Below are 23,967 nucleotides of genomic sequence, written 5' to 3'. Positions count from 1 at the left end.
AGGGGAGGTGGCCGGCAGCTTGGTTTTTCAGTGCTATTTCCAAAGGGTTTGGAGATCCCAAAGCTTCGGATGTGCCTCTCCTAGCGTGCGGCCAGCCCGTGTCGTTTTATAAGCCCTTCCCCGTGTGTCTTTCCGGCTGCTTGGCTTTCAGCTACCAAAACAAGGCTCCCAGGCATGTGCCTTGCAATCTGCGGGAGGAAATGCTTTCTTGAGTCCTCCCGGGTCTGTCCTGGACTCCTCGTGGAGCCGGGGAAGGGATAAAGCAGAGCATTTCCTGCCGGCGGAGGAGAGCAGGCGAAGTGGATTTGACCTGGCACGAAACCCGCTGCCCGCAGAGCAGTTGCTGGAGAGAAGAGAAAGGACGGAGAGGAAATGCACAAGTCCTTTTCTCTTCCGTGCGCCCAGGCTCGCGGTGATGAAACCCAGCGCCAATGAATTATACAAATGCTCACGCAATTAGAAAGGAGCCACAGCCCTCCCGCAGCCAGAAATAGCCAGCGCGGGACCTGCCTGCCTTCGCATCGCGTTAGGAGAGAAAGCTCCCAGGGCTGCCGACGACAAAATATCCCTGTCTGCTAACGCTGGAGGGCAACGTGGCGCAAGGGTGGAACCTCTGTCCAGCCCTACGCCTTTCCGCTGGTGAAAATTCTGTGCCCAAATCTCGTGTCCCCCCCGTCTGGGGACACAGGAGGGACACCTGGGCTCAGAGCAGAGTGCTGTACCCCGGGGGATGGCTGAGCCCAAAAGGGTGGCTTGGAACCACACCACTCGGGGTGTGCACGGTCCCAGGAGCTGTAGGATGGAGATCTCTCTGTGTTAGCTTAAGGAATTTGTCCCCCCACCAAAAAAAAAAAAACCCCAACCCCAAGTGTCCCCGTGCTCCTCCAGCTCCCACGGGCTGTCCCCAAACTACCCTAGGCTTTAATTACGTGGCCCTCATCCTGCTCCCCAGCTTCTCCTCCGATGTCAGTCCAGGAGGGGACGGTCCCCTGGGGGTGCTGCACCTGAGACAAGCCCCTTCCAGCTCCAGTCCCATTGAAGAGGAGCAGGAGGAGGAGAAGGGGGTTTCTTTTGGCTTTCAACCCAGATCTTGGGGTCTTGCACGGAAGGCCATGGTGGTGCTGCTGAGTCCTAGTAGATATTTCCCAAGTCTTTCCTTGCATCCATGACATTTAGTGATTTTTATATGAAAACTGAGAACCCAGGACTGAGGGAGCAGCTCGGAAGAGGTGTATTTGAGCAATATCTTCACCCAGCCATCCCCGCCTGACCCTTGCAGACCATCCAATAAAGGCTCTTAGACCATGGCATAAACAGCATATATTTCCTGCAGCATGCACCTAATCTCTCTTGGGCCTTGAGGAGTTACATTGATTGATGATTTGAATAAGAAGCATCCAGGAAGATAGGTGTGCTGGGAGAGGCTGGCATTTAGTGGTTGATAACTTTTTTTTTTTTTTTCCATTTTCTCCTTGCCCCGTTGACCCAGCATCTCTCTGCAGCGCTGATAGCCAGTTTGTGGTCATGTTTTTTAAAATGAAACACAAATCTACCCTCCATTATTAAGCAGTAAAGATGGGACCAGCGGCTGTTTTAAGCACAGTGCCCCGAGCAGATCTGGGTTCAGATAGCTTTGTGATTTCACCATTAAAATTCCAACTGGTTACAGCACTCGCAGGTGTCAGGCTGGGAGCAGGGAGATACTGCGAAGTGATTTATGGCTGGCATCAGCCCATACAGTGTGCGCGTAGCTCCGTGCGACGAGAAATGTCATAGGAGCAGGAGCCAGTGACCTTCCTCGAGTCGGAGCCATGCTGATCCTCTGGCACGGCATATACAAATACCAAGGAGACTTTATGATCAGGGGAAGCAAAGTGAGGCTCAAGGTAGCTGCAAACTGCACCAGGCTGCGACTGCACCACAGCCGTATCCTGCTTCCTGCCACCTCTTGGCATTTTCCCTACGGCAGCAAGTGAAGGGATGATCCTTTCCTGCACGGTCTGAAAATCTGTGTTCCTTCAATGACATCTCCTTTCAAAATGTAATATTCTCTCCAAATGCGGTGTTGTTCAGCAGCTGGGATGTAGGACGGGAGCCTGGTGCTCGGATTAATTAGCTGGGAAGCAGCAAACGATGACCCTGAAATCCTCCCCTACATGTCTAGACCTCCACATGGGACAGGGTCCCTTTTCCAAGGGACGTTCCCACCCATCAGACCGTAGGGATGGGCATCTACCACACTCCTTCTCAAGCCACCAGCATGATAAGAGAGAGTCCAGTTCGATGGGAAAGTTGGTGGTGGAGGTCAACTGAGCATGGTGCCAACACCCTGCTGGTCTTTGTGCAGAAAGGGTGTGATGGCAAGCTGTGAAAGCTATGAAAGTATGATGTACAAGTCTTTGGGATGTCCTCGGTCATGAGTCGATAGTGATCTACAGGGTAGGTCTGTTATAGTTAATAAAGAAGAGCAAATGTTTCTGGGGTGCAAATTATCTCCCTCTAAAGTCGATGTCCCAGTCTGGTGAGACACCTCCCAGAGCTGGCTGTTCCCAGACCTGGATGACCAGCTAAAACGCTGGTATCTCCAGTTTAGATGTTTAAAACCAGGGGAGGCAGGTCTCCCATTGCGACTAACCGGGATCAGTGCTCTCCAGCCCAAGCAGTGTGAGAGATCTGGGTGGTCCAGGTGTTTCTTTTCAGAGGGGAATTTTGATATTTACTCTGAGATACCAGGGAGGTTAGTCTGCATTTACTGTAGTCTTCCAGAAGGGATTTGTAGAGCCTCACCCTCTGTCCTGGCCAGGGCACGAGTAGGAGCTTGAAGGGGAAAGGAAGCAGAAGCTCCATCTGGGCTTGGCAGAGAAGCTCCTGAGATCCGTGTTCTTGGCAAGCCCCAGCACGGCTGAGGCCTTCCAGGATAAAGTGGCAGCAGACCAAGCGTACCGACTCAGCTGCACTTGGCCCAGAAGCGGTGGACGGGGGCCAGAAATGCTCTGAGAGCCCACAGACGTCGCCAGAGATCTCAAATCCTTCCTGGCAGCGGTGGTGCTGCCAGAGGGCGGCTCCGAGGTGATGGAGGAGCCTGGTGATGGGAATGTGGCTAGGAGGTACACACCATCATTGAACAAGTTGGTAAACCAGGGCTGGATGATGGGGAAGTTAATGGTCAGCCACCAGGTCTTCTGCTGGTCCACCCCAGGCTGGGAAATACCCCATGGACACCTCATCATCCACAGGGCACAGGCTGAAAGCTGATGAAAGCAACAGCCACAGAAAGGCTCGTAGGTGGCAGCAGGTCCTAGAGGTGCAATCCTAGCTGGGAAGCCTCCCCTGACCACCTGCGTCCCACCTCCCAGATGGATGAAGGCATCTTGGATAGCTCCTGGCACCACGGTCAGGCAACCAAATCAGTAGGAACACCGTGGTGTGGGTGTCCCCATGTCAGCCAGAACCCCACGCTTCCAAAGGTGGTGGTGGCACCAGGATAAATCCCCCCTGTCCTGAGATAATACACATAACACGGGAAAATAAAATTCCTGGGGTTTTTTGGTGGTCACCTATTGCAATGCTTCACGTCTCAGTTTTCCCAGGAATAAAACAGGATCTCCAAGCCCTGCGCCTGAGAACGTGTTTGCTGTTTGGAAGCGGTAGGTGTTGCATCCAGCAGCACCCAGCCAGCCTGCCAGTGAATTTATGTCGAAGTTTTGCTCGTGGAAAAAACATATTGTGGTAGATAATGTTCTCACTGACAAGCCAGATGTCAAAACATGGCAGGATAATGTTACGGAAAGCCTCGGCTGCTATAAAAGCGAAGCGAAGAGACGATTGTTCCTTCGTTAGACATCAAAATCTGATGGCATAGCGCTGTCACTGAAAGGCTCATGAATGCTCAAAATAAAGCAGGGCTAAAAGTTCCCCAGGAGGTCGTGTGGGGAGCTTCCTGGAGGTGCCAGCGCCCTTTGGTGACACCCTTGGGTGCATGCCCACAGCCAGGAGGTACGTGGGGCTGTTGTGGTTCTTTTTGTTTGCTTTTGTTTTTGTTTTTTTTTCTGAACAATTGTCTTATTATTTAACCTCACTTCTATATACAGACCTTTTTAGTGAGGGCTTCCTGGGAGAAGGTCTCCCAGCTCCTTCGGTCATTGGATATTTTATCACAAGTACCTCTTTGTAGACCAACTCATAGACGGTGCTGCCACTCAGATGGGAAGTTATTGGCAATGGGAGAAATTGCCTGCCTGGTCTGGCAGAAAACCCTTTGCTCTGTGAAAATTCAAAGGCTTAAAAAGCCCACGTCTCCTCCCAAATTTGTTGCACCAGTCCTGTTTCCCTGCTGAGCCCCGTTGCTCATAGATTGATGTCTGGGCGCACCGGATGGATGGCGCTGGAAGGATTACGCTGGACAGATGGACATAAAGCACAGCTGAATCCTGCCCCAAACAACAGGCTGAAACATCTCCTGTGATTTACAGGCAGAGAACCACAGAGGGGCTCGGGTCTGGTCACCACCAAGGACCAGGGGTGGCACCTTGTGGTGCCATTGATTTTTGATGCCCAATTCCCCATCTTTTTCCGCTGAGACCGATGTGCCAAACACCACCGTTAGCTCTGCCGTGAAAAACACAGCTCGAGGGAACCATCCAGAGTTATCATCATCCTCTTTATGACTCACAAGGACAAGCAGCAACTGTTCAGACTGCTTCTGAACATTGCTGGTATCATTTATCTACGCTCAACGCTCCGAGCCCCATCTATCTCGCGGAGATGTTCTCTTGACATCAACCTTGCGTGGCCATTCTTTATCAACTTCGTTGTGTCTTTTAACACAAAGGCATCCCGCCACGACTCTTCCAGGAGGCTTTGTAGCAAAAGAAAATGAAAACGCTCCTCTTCTTAACACTCTACCTGCTTCAAGAGTGATTTATGGGTGTTGTTGGATGCATGTGTCGCTCACAGATGTAAAAGGCTCATCTCCTGAACGCCTTTTAAATAGAGAAGGAGGAAAAATCCAAACACAAAACTGGAACAGAGCACATTACAAAATAAGAGGGTTTCTTTGGGTAGCTCATCCTCTGCAGGATCCCAGGACCTGCTCAATTACTGTCACCTCCCCATTTCACAGGTGAGAAAACACAAGGAAGGAGAGGTGAAATGCTGCTCCCGTTTGCATTTTTTAACTTTTTAGAAAAGCATGGAAGTACCTCAGATTTTCACAGTTTTGGGGATCCCTTCATTGCGTAAAACAAAAAGCAATGAACTGTACTCTGGGCCCAAGTTTCATTACTACCTCCCACATCTTTCCAAGCCCACCTGGACCATCTCCTTTGTACATCAGGTCGCACATTGTAGAGCAAAACAACACTGGCTGCTCTCTCTCACTTTATCCAGCACTGGCTTCTCTGCGCACACCAGGAAGCCTCCCACCAGGACAAACAGCTCTTTGGGCAATACCAGCTCCTGTTGGTACTCCCAGGGGAGAGCAGAGCAGGAGCACAACGAAGCATTTAGTGCTTTTATTCCTGAAATGATCTGCTGGGTTTGAACGACTCGCAAAGACACAACCCCTGTAACCTTCTCCGAACACTTTTATTGTATGAGCCCTAAAACAGTAGGCAGATCATTTTCTCTGTTTCGCAATGATGAAGAGCAGTTTATTCTTCAGCTGTCACTTTTTATCACTTCCTTTTAGCAGGTTTTAGACACCTTTTTCAGGAAAATAAATCTGGGAACGCTCTTAATAACCTGCATGCTTGATTAGCGGTTATTAGGCAGAGCTGGGAAGGTGACACCATGCCACATCCTCGCTCTGCACCCGGGGACCAAGGGGAGAAGTGATGGATATTGGGTCATCCAGGCTGGCTCTGGAGGGAGCAGGACACGAGGCCAGGTCTTTGGGGGCCATGGAGGTGGCTGAATTACAGGCTCTGCTCTTCTCCCTGCCTCTGAGGACACATCCCCGCTCCATCACTTCTCTGTGCCAGACACAGAAATTATCCTTAGCGGACAGAGGTCCAAGAAGGGCCGAGACTGAAAACACCGAAGCCTTCCCCATCCAGCTCTGATTTTTAAAGAGTCTCCTTGGCGTGGCCTTCAGCACACCTCGCCCACACAGCCCAGAAGATAAAAGCAAACCGGCCAGATCATGCTGGAAAGCAATCCTCCGCGTTCAGCGCTGATAAATTAAAAGCTCCTCGGCCTCGGAGTGAAAGGAAGTTTTCCCACACAATAGTTCAGAGCCCATTAGAGCAATGACAAGCAACCACTTTGTGCTTCGCTTCAAATTTAGCCGGGAGGGAAAATATTACTTCAGATGGCAAGAAGAGATTGCTTTTAATTGAAACTCTTTCTGCGCTGAGCCGCTGTTGACACTTAGTTTGCAATTAGCAGTTCCGCGGGTTTTCAGCTCAGTTCTGCAAGGCAAGGCTGCAAAGTGAGAAAAAAAAAAAAAAGAAAAAAAAAAAAAAAGATCAAATCAGATATTCTGGCTCATCTCGGAGAAATTCAAAGGGATTTAAATGCGAGTCTGTGTGTCTGTTTCCCTTAGTAGCCTTGGCTAGGTGATTGGGGTGGGCATGGCCACCTGCCAGCACACCAAGATGGTTTGGGGTAGGGAGGGAATAATGTGTCAGTCATGTATCTCTGACACTGCAGAAAGGTGTAAAACAGGTAAAATCATTAGGGATGCAGATTTACAGGTATTGCACTCAAAGGATTGTCTTATGGACAAAGAGGAACTACTCGTTAGGTGTGTGCGTGAAGTCTCTTGTTGATATAGCTGACACCAGAACAGCCCCAGCACCGTTAGTCTGTATTTAATTCTTACCATACAAGTGCACACACTGAGTTCCTGCTCCTTTTCCTCATCCTCCTCTGCCCTCCTGGGTCCCATGGTTGGTGGTCTCGCTGGTGCCGGTGGTGGGATCATGGTTCAGCCTTCTTGGAGCCCTTTGCCGGGAGGAACATGACGTTCATGTCATTGGTTTCTTCTTCCCTGGGCTGGGATCCACTTGGGGTCACTTGTGCACGTTTGCTAACACACTTTTACACCTGTGCACCTTCTTCATTGGTCTGCAAGTCCGTGTTACACCTGAGTTTACAACATATGATGTCTTTTATGCAAGTTGGATGATCATAGAATCACAGAATGGTTTGGCTTGGAAGGGACCTTAAAGCTCAGCTATTTCCAACTCCCCTGCCATGGGCACGGACCCGTCCCGCTAAATTACGTTGCTCAAAAGGCTCATCCAACCTGGCCTTGTATTATATGCTTGATTATATATGTCATTCTCTATGTATTTATAGATTATATGTATTTGTTCTTTTTTTTTACCACTAAAACCACTTTTGGCCATTTTATTATTTTTTTTGACCACTTTTTCTGCACTCATTTACTGACCACAGGTTTGTCTATAGCCTCAGGGTCTTCAGTGCCTCATCTGTTACCATCCCCTGCTTGCCGTCGCATACCCTGTATCTCCACTTCTCAGGTGCTTCACACACATGTTTAATTCAAGAAATTGCTGTCAGGGCTAAGGTGTCGATGAGACTCCCCAGGGAGTGCTGGTGGCCCTGGAACTTTGTCCTCGACGTTCCTGAGCCGTTGTCTTCCAATTCTCTGCTTTTTTTCCTTAGCATTTATATATTTTGCACAATTTTCACCCTTGACTCCTCAAGCTGCTCTCACCAACTCAGTGATCGTGCTTCTGCCTGGTTTTACTCTTCTTCTCTTGCGGGGCTTTAGCTCATGCATATTTTTCACACCTTAAAAATGTCTCCAGCAATCTGAGCCAAGACCCACTGCTTTGCCACGGCAAACTAGGGTTTGGGTTGGAATAACTCCAAGGCTACTGGAGCAAACACTGGGTGCCCTGGCTGACGGTGAGGCAGATCTCCCACCTCTCAGGTTTTGGGGTGTTCTGCCTCACTCTCACATCAGGGAGCCAGCACACACCTCACTCATGGGACAGGAGGGGCTGAACCCTGCTAGGAGATCCCAAACCTGCACACCTGGGAGCTTGGAGCAATGTGTTTCTTACGGGGGTTTGCACAAAGTGCCCACAAAGTGCTTTTGAGCAGGGATCGATAGGTGTGGGACGGAGAAGCCAGATTTCGGCAAGATGAACCTTGCAGTGAACCTTATCCAAGCCATCCTCCTGGAAACGGGCTTGGGGTTATATTTCCCTTCCTTCAAAGGTTTATTCCTCCATAATCAACACTCCAGTTTGAACCATAAGGTGCTGATTTTGTCCTAAAATGTGGTTTGGGGCTTTCCTCTGAAGCACCGGCACCACTGTGGAGCTGATGTAGGAACAGATGTAGGGACTGAGACTCAGAAATAGCCATGTAATGCATTTTCTCCATGATGGTCCTATGAAGATCCAACAACGTGCCAATGCACTCGTACCCATGGCATTCCCAGGGTCATGCCCAGCCCTGGGCAGCCCAGCAATGGTAAAATTGGTGGTTCCCACTCCTCGACATCAGGACCCCATCCTTCCCCTGCCAGCTGTGTGATGAGCTTGGTCGTTCGGTGCCAGAGCGATGCCAGGAGCAGAACTGCCCTATTCTTGAAGCCTCCAAGCACCCAGCAAGCATCGCTTGTCTTTCTTGTGATTTCCCCATCTTTACTCTCAAAATCAACCAAATAAAAAGGTCAACCAGAGCCACATCCTGGAAGCTTCTTGCACCATTCTTACACATGAAAAAAACCTTCACTATCCAGCACGGCCAAGGGAGGTCATTTCCAACAGGCTGCTGAAGGAGAAGGAGAAGGAGAAGGAGAAGGAGAAGGAGAAGGAGAAGGAGAAGGAGAAGGAGAAGGAGAAGGAGAAGGAGAAGGAGAAGGAGAAGGAGAAGGAGAAGGAGAAGGAGAAGGAGAAGGAGAAGGAGAAGGAGAAGGAGAAGGAGAAGGAGAAGGAGAAGGAGAAGGAGAAGGAGAAGGAGAAGGAGAAGGAGAAGGAGAAGGAGAAGGAGAAGGAGAAGGAGAAGGAGAAGGAGAAGGAGAAGGAGGGAAAGGCAGATGGAGAGGAGCAGCCCCTGCAAAGCCAGGCTGCTAGACAGAGCTCGTGGCACAGAGTGGTCCAAGCTGCAGTCGGCAAGTCTTCCCAAAGGCATTAATCTTCTCATTACGGCCTGACTTAAGCACTCGAGCTTTTATTGTCTTCAGTCCCTAGAGGTCAATAGAAGGAACGGCCTGATTGTTGGGCAATTTATTTGACTTGATGTAATAACATTTAAATGGGCCGTGAAGACAAAGCAAGATGCTCCACGCTTAAATCTATCCGGAGGCTGCCTGCGTCCTTCTTTTTTTTTCCATCCCTGGTGATAAAAGCGTAACTCTCACAGGTCTTTCAAGCTGTTTGTTCTAATATATTACCAGTCACACTGGAGATAAGTGCAGCTCCACCTCTCAAATTTTGTGGGGGCTGATCTTTATTGTTTTGGCGCGGATTTCGTGGAGGGAAGAGAAAGGGGGAAGTTGATTTTTGGGGTGTTTTTAATTCCCTTTATTGAAAAAGGATGATTTAGAGATTGTGCTGGTGAGGATTACATACCACATGCAGTCAGGGATGCTAATACAGACTTAGAACTGGCCTTGCTTTTGATCTAGATATATTGCACATCCTACTGAACTGAAGGCTGGCATTTCAGCCCTCTGGAAACCAGGACAACCTGGGTTCTGTTCCCAGCCCTGCCAGCGACTCTTCCAATGCCCCTGAGAAGGTCACCAGACTTAGATTTGGTTGGGTAAACTCTCAATTGACCAATGTCTTGTTTTGTGAGTGGTGACAAAGGGGACTGACCCAACTGAGAAACCAGATAACCTCCTGATCAAAGCCGGGCCATCTTCTGACTTAGCAGATTGCCCCCGGGCATGTCCAGCCCTTTGGAGTATCTCCAAGGACAGGGAGCCCACAGACTCTGAGCTCCTTGTCTATGTTTGAGAGCTCTCATGATGATGAATTTTGTTCCTTGCATCTCATTGGGGTTGTTTGCTGCCTCCCATCCTTTCCTGTGCACCTCTGAGAAGAGCCTGGCTCCATCCTATTATCTTCCTCTAGGTGCTTGGAGCCCCAAGGAGATCCAGATCCTGACTTTTTCTCTACCAATTTTATGAGCCACAGGAATGCAGGGCATCTCTTTTGGCTCTTCTGGGTTTAAGCTTTCTTGGCAACCTTCACAATTAGCTCTGCAGCATACGGTGAGGTTATGGAGAGCTGGTATTTGGCGTGTGTCTGGGTATTGGTGGCCTTCCAAGTAACAAAGTCCAGTCCACCTGATTTATTCTCTGGATGCAAAGCAAGCAGAGGGAAGAAAAAAAAAATGAAGGGGAAAAAGAGCAAAGCAAGGGAGATGGGAATATCAGCAGGGAAAGTTTTAACAGGTTGTGACAAATGTGTTGGCTCAGCTCTTATCTGGACTTCATCTTCCTTTTGAGTTTGAACAGGGAAGGATATCACTCGCTGTAGGATTCTGGTTTTGGTGTCCGGCGTGGGTGGGAGAAGATGTGCGAGATTAGAGAGCTCTGAAGCTAAGAGCAAATTTTGGAAAGAGTTTGCAAGCTGCGATTAGAAACGGAGGTGGATTTGCCCTGGAGATGGGGGAGAAGGGAGGTGAGATGTGTGGCATGGGGAGAAGCATCCCCGTGCCTCCTGCATAGTTGTGCCAGGGCTGCTCGGCTGCTCTCCAAGGCTTTGTCTGCATTTTCCCCTTCCCAAAAGGTGAAAAAAGAAGTTTTGTTTTGGCTGTTTATTTTTTTAACATGGCCTAACAAAGCTCCAGATAATGACAAACAAGTGAGCAAGACTTCTGGCACAAGTGAAGGAGATTTAATCTGTCGGCCCGTGGGCGGATGGAGCAGGATGGTGCTGGCTGCATTCTCTTAAGGTGGCTCCTTCGATCCCTGGAGCTGCTTAAAATAGAGCAGCTGGGAATACAGAATTATCCTCAGTGCTGACACACGGTGCTTCATCCAGAGGGCGTTGCTTTTAGTGGGGCTTCAGATCCCACACATTATATCCACGGTGGTGTAGGAGCTCGTAGCACGCCCTGGGGCTCACCGAGGTGCATTGGGAGGGCAAGCTCAGGACAAAACCCCAGGGGGAGGGCAGAAAGCAGGGGCAGTGGTGACACGGGTAGGGCCACCCAGCTGCCCGAGGGAGCAAGAGGAAGGTGGAGGCCACGATCACAGAGGGTAAAAATTTGGATAGGTGTCGGCAGGCTCCTTGGGGGACTTCGGAGGAAAATGGGTGCGGGGTCCCTGCAGTGGTCGAGGCAGAGAGGGGCTGGGTCCCCCCTGACCTTGTCTCCTCCATGGGCAGAAGCCAGGAGGCTGCTGAGAATGACACTGACATGGCCAGAGAGTGGCTGCACCCAGGGGCTCCCACAGCCCAAGGGGACATCGAGGCTGGGAAGGTGGCTGAGGATGTGGATGCCCGGGGAGCTCAGCAGGCACCTGAAGCCCCTGGATCTGAGCAAATGCTGCCCTGGCCAGTTTGGCCCCAGCTGGAACCAGCTGGGAGCGCAGGAGCTCTTGCAGGATCCTTCCAGGCAGGTTTTATCATCCCCATTTTGCACCTGGGGAAAGCGAGGCACGGAGAGCGGGGACTGATTTTGGGCAAACATCAGAATGAGACGAGCAGCTCTTCTTCTGCATCCCTGCCTGCATCCTTTCAACCTCCTGGGGGAAGATTCTTAAAGGTTTTTAGGTGCCTACACATGAAAATGGGGTTCTGTGGGGATTTTTGTAAGCAGCCTCTCAGCACCCAGCCCAGTACATCCCCGTGCTGCAGAGGAGCAGCCCCCAGCCCTTTCCCTTTGCCTCGGTGCCTTCAAAAGGCAACGACCACAGGATGGCAGCAAAATCCATCACCGGGACGTCTCCAAAACCGATTTTCCCAATTCTCGGTTGGGCATTGCTGATGGCACCAGGAGACACTACATGTGGGTGCTGAACCCAGCGACGCCTGCAAAGGGACAGGGCCGAAGGGAGGTTAAAAAAAAAAAAGACATTTAGGGATATTCCTGCCTGGGAACACGAGTCTGCTTTCAGCTCCACTTCTCAGGGTTATTTTTGCTCTTCTGTTGAAATGCAAATCCTAAAAAGAAAAAAAAAAAAAAACACGATGCTACAATATAACTGAAAAAACACACGAGGATATCAGGATATTTCCATTTCTTTTCTGGCTGAATCCCCCCAGCTCGGATGTTTCCTGAGGACGGGGAAGATGGATGGGAAGGCTGAAAAATAGAAGTGTTTGCAAAAGCAGGCTTTTCCTTTTTCTTTTTTTTTTTTTTTCCCAAACATTAATCTATATAAATGTGGCAAGGCGTGAGACCAAGCTGTAAGCTCTGCCCACTACGGTGCTGGGAGGGCAGGGGAGGACCTCGGCACACGGGGGGCAGGGAGAACGGGCTGTTCTGATGGGGATGCGGAGAGCTGCGGGGCTAACGAGCTGGCCTCCTTTCCAGGAGGGCTGCCAGGATGAAACGGGGTCTCTCCTCCACTTATTCATCCGAATTGGCTGGTTAAAACCTCTCCATCTGTGCCATCTCTGTGGTGAAAAAGAAAAAGGAAAAAGAAATGGGAAGAAAAGGAATGCACTTCCATTTTTCTCTTGGTAGGAATTTTGCCTGAACCCCATTAAAACCAAGGTAAATCAGGCTTTTTATCAGGGCTTTTTATCAGGGCTTTCTAAACCAATATCTACCTGTCATTCTTCCTCTTGCTTCACTTTTTCATAGAGCAGATCAAACAGAGGAGGAGGAAGAAAAAGAAAATTAGAGATGCCTTTCTCTTTTTCCTTTTTAACCAGGACATTTTGGGGATGAAATATATACATTTTTAAATGCACAAAAGAAACATTTCCTGCTATTTCTTGCTAGACTACCCTTCCCTTTTATCCACCCTAAACCTATTGAATCCACAGAGCTGCAGGTGCTGAGCTCTTCCTTTGACCCAGGGCATCTCTCAAAGCCGAGGCAAGGCAGGGAGCCCGATCCGCTCTTGGTGACCATGGTGGGGACGTGGGTGTCCAAAAGGGCAATGGGGGTGAAAAGGAGGCAGATGCAGGGCATAAACCCTGCAGGGAATAAACCCTGCAGAGAGGCAAGAAGCCTTTGCATGCACCCCGTGAGACCCAGCTTGATTTGGGGCAAAAGCAGAGCAAGCCACAAGCACCAGCGTAGATGTTCTCCACCCAAGATTTGGAATGGAAGGGCAGCAAAGCTGCACTGTGTTTTAGGAGGGAAGGAGAAAGCTGTTTGAAATTCCCCTTGCACCAAAACATCCTTGGGTCCAACAAAACCGCCTTCCCCAGCAGGAGCTGTTCGGCCACCTCTGGTCAACTGTCCTCTCTGTGTGCCATTTTCTGACACCGGGCTCTGCAGTAGGTGACACTTCAGCCTCATGGCTGTTTATTTTATTTTTTTTTACACGTATCTTCACTGTGGGGTGAAAGGAAAGCTATTATAGGGGAGGTTGGTAACCACCAGTGGGGTCTTAAAGGCTGCCCCCAGCCCAAAGCCCGACAGATCCAGCTCAGAACTGGAGCAAAACTTCCTCCTTCTCCCGCCGTCCAAACAATTACTCAGCACCTCATCCTGAGCTGTGCTCAGGGACAGGGCACTTTCTCCCTGCCCTTTGCAATTTCCAGAAAGGGACGGTTTTGGTTTCGGTGAAATCTCCTTTACCAGAAGGTGCAGCCCGAGAGCAGCCCTGCTGCGAGGGGATGGCTTCGCCACATCGCCTTGCGGGGTCAGCGCGCATACAAATCAAACGCCCGCGCCTCCGGTGCTGAGAGATCTCTTAGGACTGGAGGGTTAGGATTGAAGAGTCTAATAAGGGGAAAGAATTAAGCCTGCAATCACTTGGACTGATTTAAATTAGTTTTTTTTTTTCCTCTTGCTTTGATTAAAGTAAGCCGATTTTCCTTTCCACCTGCGTTTCTCACGCAGGCAGAATTTCCATTAACTTCACTCAATGGTTTTTCAACTTTCTGAAGCTAAAACTTCACGGCTTCCCTTCATCTCGATGCCAGAGCTTCCTTAGCACATTGTGACTCCTGTGATATTAATTATAACAGCTCACCGCCTCATACACCAGCCACCTCCGTAACCGAACGGACCTCCTGTGTGCCTTTCTTCTATCCTATTAAGGAACACTGACCTTCGTTACAGAATTATAATGAATATTCATTACCGAACAGCCATCTTATTGAGCTCACATTGTCCCCTAGGAAGATTTAGATCAGGTATTAAGGAGATCCTTACTGCGACAGGGACCGTGATGGGCTGCAAGGGTTTGGGGTGGGACTGGGCAGGCTCCCGGCAGCCCCGTCCACGCTTCCCTTGAACACAGAGCGTTGGAAATCCTCCAGTAGCTTCCCCCACTGGCAATCCAATAAAAGGAACAGCACAATGTTCAACAGCCTCATTCTCAAGCTCTGGAATGATCATCCAGTAATTAAATCAAAGCGAAGACCGCGTAAGCTGGGCTGTCACCAAGAGCCATCGATCCGCTCCTCCAGTCCCACGTGAATGGCACGGGGACACCACCTCTCCCCATCTCCATCACCTTGATGTCCTCGTTCACCTCCGTGCAAGGCACTTTGCTGGGCTGTATCCAGAATAACGCCCAGAAATGGGATCGGATGTGCCCGAGGACCAGGCTGGGACCTAAGGGGTGGATTTGCAGGAAGGGATTTTGGGAGCCCTTCACCCTCTGGCTGTGCTGACCGCTCTCCTGCCTCCTCTTACAGCAGGTTTTCCTGTAAATGGGTTCAAAAGCGAAGATGCAAACACAGGGAGGAAAGGTCCATCGAAGGCATTCATGGAAAACCATAGATCTTCTCCCGGTTCCTATAAGCAGGGGAAAAATCTGCTTCTGGCCACCGTTAGAGCACGGAGGTGCGAGAGAGAGACAGCACAGGCTGGACATGCGTGGGTCTGAGCTCGACAAGGGGAGCCCTCATTCCTGCACCAGGGTTATTGCCTCGTCCCCATGCTGACCCTCGCACGGCCGACAGCAGCCCACAAAAAAAGCTGCAAAAGCAGCTGGCCTCCACGGGGACACAGCAGAGCCTCAGCCACGCAATAGGGGGCTGGCCTCCAACACGGGAGGCTGCCCTCCCCGTCTGATCCAGCCCCCGAGTCAGCACCCTTTGGGAACAAAGCTGGGATGGGAGAAAATCAGATTCTTTTTTTTCTTGTGTTTCCACTAGGAAAAAGAGAAAAAAAAAAAAAAAAAAAGAGTTTAGCATGGTTCCTCTTCGTATCAGTGAAATAAATGGCGGCTGGGTTTTGAAAAGTCTGGCAAAATGGAACCGATTCCCAGGGCTGATATTTCGCATGGGAAAAAAAAAATAATAATAATCCTGCCACGGAGGTTGAAGTATTGCCTTCAAATGAATAAATACTGCAAGAGTCTGAGAGAATAACTGAGCCCCGGGCTCTGGTTGTTGTTCTCAGAGAGCTTCTTGTAGACACCAGCACGCCCTGCAGCATGCCTACACCAGCTACACCACATCTTTCCCGAGCAGGGTTTTATTTTAGATGAGAGCTTTTATTTTAGAGGAGAGCAGGAAACTCCGAAGCTGTGATCTCTTCTGTGGGAGCCAGGAGCCCTCTGCCACCCTGGGCCAGCGGCTCCTCCTGAAGAGGACTTGGGTGGTGGTGAGCCAGGGAGCTTCTTTATGTGACTGGTGTGAACCCAGACTTTTCCTCTTGTTTTTAATGTTTTAATTGTGGTGTGGTTTTGTTTTGTTTTGGTTTGGTTTGTTTGTTTGTTTGATTGATTGATTTTTAGCAGAGACCCTTAATTTTTACACCTGTCTCTTGCTGAGGGTCTGATGATGCTGATAGCAGCCACACCGACAGTGTCCGATGTGCCCTGACAGCACTGCTCAGAGCAGGGGCCCTAAACCCAAACTGCTCAAATGCTGGATCCTGAAGGACAAAGGGGTCCGGCGTCTCTGAGCAGGGCATTTCTGTGCATGCCCATATGACAGCCCCAAGGGAGGAGAAAATCAGGTCTGAGGGGTCTGATGAGGTTCAGCACGAGGGAGGGCTGGAGGAAGCATCACTGCACCTGCACTTCCCCAGCCCCACCACTTCTTGCAGGGCTTTTCACCTGCCGACCTCTCCAATTCCGCAGGTGACGTCTGCAGCCTCAGCACACTTCCCTGCCTAATCTCCACCCTCCCCGGCCCTTCCGAGTGAGATAAGAGCAGCCGCACAGGCGGCAAAGCGATCGGAGCTGGCAGAGCTGGAGTCTGCAAGCCGTGGTGGGGAGCAGGACACGCCGAGACGGGGCACACAGCAAGAGGCAGAGCGCCAGGTTCGAGCAGCCAGGGCTCCCAAGGAGGAAAAAGTTAGGAAAGCAGCTGGGAAAGGCTCGGGGACCCCTCTGCAGGTGCCTGTGATGGTGTGTAAGCCTTTTTCCATCTTCATTTATCTCCTGGTGCTTACTGGCACGATAGGCAACCTCACCGTGCTCTTTGCCTTTACCAGTAACGCCATCCGGCACAAAGTCCTTCAGCCCCTGGACAGGATCGTTGTCAACACGGCCCCGGTGAACCTCTTACTCTGCTGCTACAAAGAGGCCCCATCTTTCCTCTCCTTGGTCAACACCAGCATTTTTGGTGAGAGGGGGTGCCGCGTCCTCCTCTACATGTACCACATGCTGAGGGTGATCAGCATCTGGTCAGTGGAGAACCTCAGCGTCCTCCACCTGGTAAAGATCCACAGGACGGACCATCACTGGTCTGAGTTCATCTCCAGGCACCAGGGGCACTACGTGAGCAGCATCCTGGCTGGCTGCTGGATCTTCAGCATCGTTTTCCAACTCCCCCTACCTTCGGTACAACGCACCAGCAAAGAGGAGCGCTAACGAAACCGCCGTGTGCCTGACCACCAGCACTTGCTCAAGCTCTCCGGGGAGTGTAATCATGAAGCTCGCCACCTACGTGTCTGTTGGCTTGGATCTCCTCTTCATCGCCCTCGTAATAATCCTGAACGGATTCATCATGGACCTCCTCTGGAGGCAAAGGAGAAAGCTAAGGGCTGCCTCCGCCACGGGGAGCACCTGTAACAAGCACACGGCTCGGGCAACAAAGATCTTGCTCTCGCTGCTCTCCATTTATGTTGTCTGCTGGCTCTGCAATGACATCGCCTGGATCGCTCTCGTTTCAGGGTTCCTCAAGCACCACTTTGAGAGCAGCATCCTCAGAGGGCTCTCTGGGGTGCTGTCCTGCATCTCTTACTCAGCCAGTTCCTACGCCGTCGTGTTTGGCTACAAGGAAGTCCGACGGTACCTCGCTGAAGCCTGCTGGTGCCTGAGATGTGAGAAACCTACCCTTGTCCAGAGAGCGGAGCTGTAACCTCCCAGCCCCTTTGTGGGCTCTCCAGAGCTGCAGGCAGAAAGCACGCCTGCCGTGATGGATTTCTTCAGGCATGTCAAATAATTTCCTGCCAGCTTTCTGGAAACGTCGCTCGGATCGTGCTTAAAATTCAGGAGGTTCCCATCCGTCTTCGTCTTGCACCTTGCGCTAATTGTGAGCCGTCATCAGCCAGACGAATTAACTAATCAGGAAACAGATCCAGCAGACATCAAGCTATGGATTTGCCCCAGAGATGTGTCACGGAAAATATCCCTCGGAAAGCTTATTTCAAAAGGCAAAGCTGCAGGTAAACATTTATCTTCGGTCAGATGAGAGCAAGCAGAACTATTCCCATCACCACCAGTCGGTGACAGCCCATAATAAACAGCAGATCAAGTACATATTTGCCCCCAAGGACTTGTTACCTTTGAAAATTATAACAGGGAAAGCGGGTATTTTTCAGCATTGTCGCTGGCAGGCGAGTGTTCCCATTTCCACAGCAGCTCACCAAGAAAGAAAACAAGCAACAAAAGCCCTCGGAAAGCCCAAACATCACAGGAATATGGGCAGCAGAGCTGTCACCCCACCTGGGAAGAAACCCTGCAAGATTATGTTTTCAAAATTCATGGTTTTATGAAGGTGAGACTAGGGGCAGGTGCTATGCTAGAGATGTTCATGGCTTCCAGCACCAAGCATTTATTTCTCAACAAACACAAATCGTGCATTCACAATGCCAGGGCGCGTTTTCTTGTTTCAGACCATTCCGTGTATAAGAAAGATGAGAAAATAAGGGAAAAACATAACTTCAAACCCTCATGTAATTTTCATGCCTAACCCCGAGCACAGATCCCAGGAATAAAAGAAATAAAACTTCCCATGTGCCGTTCCTTAAAAAAAAAAATAAATCGTTTCCATTATCATTTTGATTTGAGTGATGTAATTGTGCATGGTTAAACTTCAGCTGACATGCTGAAAAAAGGCATTTCCCTTCCTTTCTAGTGCTGCCCCAAAACTTCCTTCTGCTACTGTGCTTCCCCTCTAAGCCAACAACAGCTACTGGGGTTTGGGGTCTCTTCTTGCCTGTCTTGCCCATATAAGCCTACCAAATATTGATATATTGGTATCTTTTTCCACCTTGGAGTATATCTCTTGGGGGTAACAACCTGCCTGCAGCCCAGGGAGGATGCTCAGTGCCTGGGGCACTTGAACAGATGCTCAGCCAGGGAAGGGCTATGCAGAAATCCAGCTCCATTCACTGTTTTTTCCCTAATTATTCGATTCCAACTGGCAGATGAAACCCAGTGCATCTCTCTTGCGGGTTTGCTGGTTTTCTGTCTCTCTCCAGGGGATCTGGTTCAATTTCTTCCCCTTTAGGCTCTGCTGCCCAGAGCAAGGATCATTTCTGAGCAGCTTGACCCCTGCTGAAGATAGGTCTCTGCAGAAACAGATCCTGGCAGAAGCACTGTTGTGACTGCTTTGGGGGACAAGTGGTGCCAGGGATTCCCTGTCCTTCTTCCTGTGTTTGTTTGTTTGTTTTAGAGGCTCCAGGCTTTCATGATTCAATGCACCCTGCACATGTAAAACACACACAGAGGCAGCAAAAGGCTCCTGGTAGCCCCTGGCAAAGAGGCCACGGATCAGTCCTGACATCTTCCCACAAAAGTGCCAGAGACCCTTTGAGCTCCGACCTCTGCAAGGAAGGCAGACAGGCAATATTTCAGGGAAAGGGGGTGAAACAATGGAGTCTTCCTCCAAATCCTTCCACGCAGCTCCTGAAATGACCGCTGGAAACCTGCCGTGCTGGCCGTCAAATAAAGCCAGGCACCGGCTAACACGTGCCCCGAGCCTAATCCGGCCCGACAGTCCTTACGGTCCCACATCCCCCCGTTTATCCACGGATCGGGCACAGCACGGACAGCTGCTCTGCTCATTTGGCCACGCTGCCAAATTAATACTAGCCAGGAGCACCGCTTGTCGGAGAGAGAAGGCAGCTCCGCCGAGACGCACGACACGGGATGAACACAGTACCAGCCAGCTCCTGCAGCTCCCAGTCCTGCTGGGTGCTTTGATTTTAAGGATTGTTTTCCTAAATAAAGCCACTCTGCCTTCTCCTGCTCTCCCCCAGCTCCATCCTGTAATCTGTTCGGATTAGCTCCAGGGAGAGGAAGGCAGCCTGCCAGCTCTCCGAGCTACGGGGACTCCACGCAGCTCAAGTAGAAAAAGCAAATATTCCACCCTGGAAGGAGCTGCCGAGGCGGAACGGTGGCATTTCAAAGCACATCCTGCGTTCGTCTCTCCTTGTAAGTGCAATTCCTTCTGTTTTATTTCAGGGTCGTTCGCAGAAAATAAAAATGCCCAAGCATTTAGGACAGAAGGCACCTGCCGAAGTCTGCAGCCCAACCCCTCACTCAAGAAAGGGTCGACTTCAAAATTAGCCCGGGGAAAATTAACTCAGAGCCTCGTCCAGCTGAGTTCTGGATACCTCCAGGGGAATCAGTGCCCCCTCCCCTGTGGGCCAGTGCTCCAGCATTTCACCAACCTCACGCCGAAAGCATTTTTCCTTCTATCTCAGTGGAATTTCCCTCGCTGCAGCTTGTGCCCTTTACCTCTTGGCCTTGGGCTGTGCACCTCTGTTTAATTCTTTTGGTGATAAAAAAGTTGTCAGAAGCCTGGATCAGCTCCTTGGCCTGTGTCATCACTTGGTCCTGCGTGCAGAGGGAAGGCACGGGCACGGTGAGAAAGGCAAGAAGTCTTGGAGGGAGGCTTTGCCCTGGAGGTGACATTTGGGAGAGGCACAATTTAGCCTCCAGCCAAGGCAGTGTAAAAATGTCTTCTTGTGCGTTGCATCCAGAAGAGAAATGCAGGCTGTGACTCAAGCTGCTAATGCCGAAACCGAGATGCTAAACGGCGAGCAACACTCACATTAAGTGGAGTCTGCAATCCAGCTAAGCGCACTCGATGTGAGTAACTTGGCCAGGAGAACGCATTTTTTGCGGCGAGAGCCTTACCTCGAGCAGCAATCGCATTAGATTTGCAAATTCCCATCCGTCCCCGGGGACACCCCAAGAGACACCGCTGCGTGACAGCAGCCGCCCTCCTTCAGGGCAGGGCAGGTTGTGGCGGATTTCTCCGCCTGCCCACGCTCAGCAAAGGAACCGAGCTGCATTTTGACGTCTCTGCTTTCCTTTTCCTTTGCGGATGCGCTGAGGGAGGAGAAGAGCTATCCACAATTTCCATCCCCTCGTGCTGGTCACTGTCTGGGCGGCCACTCACGCGGCTCCGTCGCTCGCTCCTTCCAAACGGAGGTGGCTGCCCCGAGAACAAGATAGCTTTTTTCATTAAATGGGTTTTAATGGAAACAAGTGAACCAACCGAAGAAATTAAACCGGGGCTGCAGTGACAGCCTTCTGAACTAATGCCTTCTAAAGTGGCTACGATTTACATTCTGAAAAGAGACAGGGAGCTCATTAAGGCTCTAGACAAACAGCTCATCAGGCCGGGCTGCCGAGAAGAGGGCTGTGCAAGCGGAGCCACGCTGTAAGGAAAAGATGCCCAGAATGATAGCAACCACTGAAGGTTAATAACACTGCTTGTCCTCCCCAGGACTGGCTTCATGAAGAAGGTCAATAATTTTCTCTCTGATTTTCAGCCACAAAAGGCCAGGCACAGGAAATGAATCGGCTTGGTGCTGGGACCGAGCTCAGCTACACAGAGTCTGGTAAGGGCGATTTCCAGCAGAAAGCTTTCCAGAAGTACAACCTCTTTTCTGGAAACACCTCTACTCCCGTTAAACTTCAGATAGGAGCCATCCTATATAATTTACAGCCAAAAGAGATGAAGAAAACTACATGGATGAATTGTTAGAAGGATGCTCACGCACAACCATGTGCTCTGAACCACCAGCTTTGGTGCATTAAGCAGGGACAGCCCCAGTGTGGAATCAGGCAGGGCTACGGAGGAGGACACAAAAACCCACACACCCTGCGTGGCTTCGCTGTGCACCAAGGAACATTTGAAAGCTCTTGGTTTTGCTTCAGTGCTCACCAGGAAATTCTGGAGAATCATTTCTCACCCACGCTGCCCTTGCAGCTTGACCCAGCGCCCTGCCTGCTGGGCTCCACCGCATGGGGCTGAGTCACGGCAGAGAGGTAAATCCCCAGCACGTTGCCTATGCGGGAGGAAAGCCTCCGAATTTCAGCCTCAGGGATTTTGCTTCTCCAGTGTTTTTTCCTCTAATCCTCTATTAACACAGCGGTCTCCATCCCCAAGTACTTCTGAGGACCCGCTCGAGGAAATCCTTAGCCTCACCGGACGGCTTTTACATTTATATTTTTATTGGCGTTATTTGTCTCAAATCTTTGCCCAGCCTTTTTCTGATCTCCAAATCTCACTTCTTGCATCTCTCAGGCAGTAATATCTGCCCCAGAAGCTGTGGCTGGACCAGGCCAGGCACTCAGACCTGCAGAGCAGAAAGGAGCTGCTGTGAAACACAACACAGCAGGACAAACCCCAGGGTGGCTTCTTTCTTTTATTTAGATTTTTCTGTTTAAGGTAAATGTAAAAGTTATCTCAAGCATCTCCAAGCTATATTAGTTCTCTTTAAACAAAAAATCCAAGCGGAGCAGGGAGAACAAAGCGCCAGCAGACCAAGACTGGTCCCGCAAGCCCAGAGGGTGGGAGCGGGTTCGGCTCGCAGTGGAGCCGTGGCTCTTCAAAGGCTTTGGGGAGGTGCTGAGCTATCAGGTGCTGCACCCTGGTCCTGAGTGTTCAGCCCCATGTGTACAGGTATCCGTTCATTGCCCCGCAGCTGTGAAATACGTCCGCAGATCTTCTTGAGTACACAGCAACCCTGGCACACCGACTCGCAGGCCTCCCAGAACCCGATCCTGCAGCCTGCTGAGTGCCTCCTGGAAGGTGCTGGAGACCTTCTGTGCCCACTGGCACAAAGCAGTGGATCCAGAAACGTTTCCGTTCGCTAACACACTTACGGGCGAGTACTTGGAAGAACACCAGACATACCCATCCAAGTGGCAGGGAGCAGGCAGGCAGAAAAGCCTTATTTTCGCTCCGTAAATATATTTTACACAAAGGTTACAGGCATACTGTAAATCCGGGCATGCCCAAGCCCTGGAAAGCAATCATCCATGTGGGAAAATTGTCAGAAAGTTCCCCGGCATAAATTTGGGTGTTAATTTGCTTTTTCCTGGATAATTCCCAGGCATGGTTCAACGCACAGAAGAGTCCAGGAACCACTCCCGGCGCTCCATTTGCATCCAGCCGCCCTCTTCTGGAAGGCAAGAAGGTTTAGTAGCGAGGAGGAGGGCATTTTGTGCCAGTTGGCCACGGGGCTCAGGATACATTTCGTTCCTGGCTGCACTTCGTTTATCAGCACAGACGAAGCTGAATTGCCTCTGCTTAGAGTCTCATTACCGGACGTCAACGCACAATGCCGCCGTAAACTTACTGAATCCGACCCTCGGGGACTGCACTGCCCGCTGGGTTAATGGATGGTGGTATTGCAAAGCGTTGATCACTCACAAAAATGTATATAATGCTTGTATAAAATGAGACATTTTTTGGAGGGGGAGGGAATGTGCTGCTTGACCTTTTGTCAAAATAAGGAATAATTTGAGAAGTCCCAGATTTACCCACAAAACTGCCTGTTTCGGGATCAAGCACCACCCACAAGCTGATCGAGGAAATCGCTTGGGTTTGCAGGTTTGGGATTACTACAGTCCCACCGTAGTGCAGCACTTGCAAGAGTGAGTGGGACGAGTCGTACTCCAACTGGGGGTCCTTTAACTCGCTAACACCCATGGCCCATCGCAGCCCTCACGCGGCCCTGGCACCTCACATATATTTCCCTGGTGTCTCGGCAGGGAGCCAGCCCCCAAATCCTTCAAAAAGTCCATGGTTATTAAAAGAACCGGAGGGAGTTTTCCAGATCTAAACTAGGGAAAATATAAAAAGGCATCTGAGAAATACAGCCCCGGGGATGTAAAATGTTTCTGAACAAACCCAGGCGGCACAAACTGAGCTGAGCAACCAAGCGATTCTCCTTCATCTCCCGTAGAATTTAAGCTGTTTCTACACGGCATAATGGTGACACCTACAGGAAAAAACTCATCTTCTAGCTCTGCAGCCCAAAGAGGACCGGATGACATCACATCTTTAATATCACCGCATTATTGAAGGCTGTAGGGACCATGTAAGCAAATAAAACACGTACCACTCGCACAAACTAGGGCTGGCTGCGGACCAAGGTCGTTAGCTGGATGATGACAATATCTGGCAGCCACCAGCTCCCTCCACGTGTGCCACAGCCACTGCTAACAAGCAAAGCAGAAATGAGAGCCTGCTAAGCAAGCAGACAAGAACAAAAGTGAAATGACTGTAATAACACTTCTTCCTGTCCACGTTATTTAAGCTTTCCTTGGTGTCTGACAGTGTGTGGCTCCAGGACAAGGCTTCCTGCACACCCAGAGCACTTGGGGCCGAGCTACCCCGTGCGTATATCTGAACTCGGGCAGGTTGTGAGAACACGGCTCCCCATCGCTTCCCACCCTCCAGCGATGATCTTGGTGCAAAG

The 23,967-nt window shown here is 50.4% G+C and overlaps 1 protein-coding gene across 1 annotated transcript; it reads left to right on the top strand.

Annotated features, from left to right (window-relative positions):
- Window positions 1-16,324: 16,324 nt before the first annotated feature.
- Window positions 16,325-17,378, top strand: LOC310898506 (olfactory receptor class A-like protein 1; the record flags this gene model as incomplete). Its single annotated transcript, XM_083833710.1, has 2 exons — window positions 16,325-16,881; window positions 16,928-17,378. Exons 1-2 carry the CDS (start codon window positions 16,421-16,423, stop codon window positions 17,376-17,378), a joined length of 912 nt encoding a protein of 303 aa, XP_083689836.1. The 5' UTR covers window positions 16,325-16,420.
- Between the last annotated feature and the right edge of the window lie 6,589 nt (window positions 17,379-23,967).

Source organism: Anser anser, assembly GCF_964211835.1.
Source record: "Anser anser genome assembly, chromosome: 4".
Taxonomy (NCBI): domain Eukaryota; kingdom Metazoa; phylum Chordata; class Aves; order Anseriformes; family Anatidae; genus Anser; species Anser anser.
This window is presented reverse-complemented; position numbering and strand designations above follow the sequence as displayed.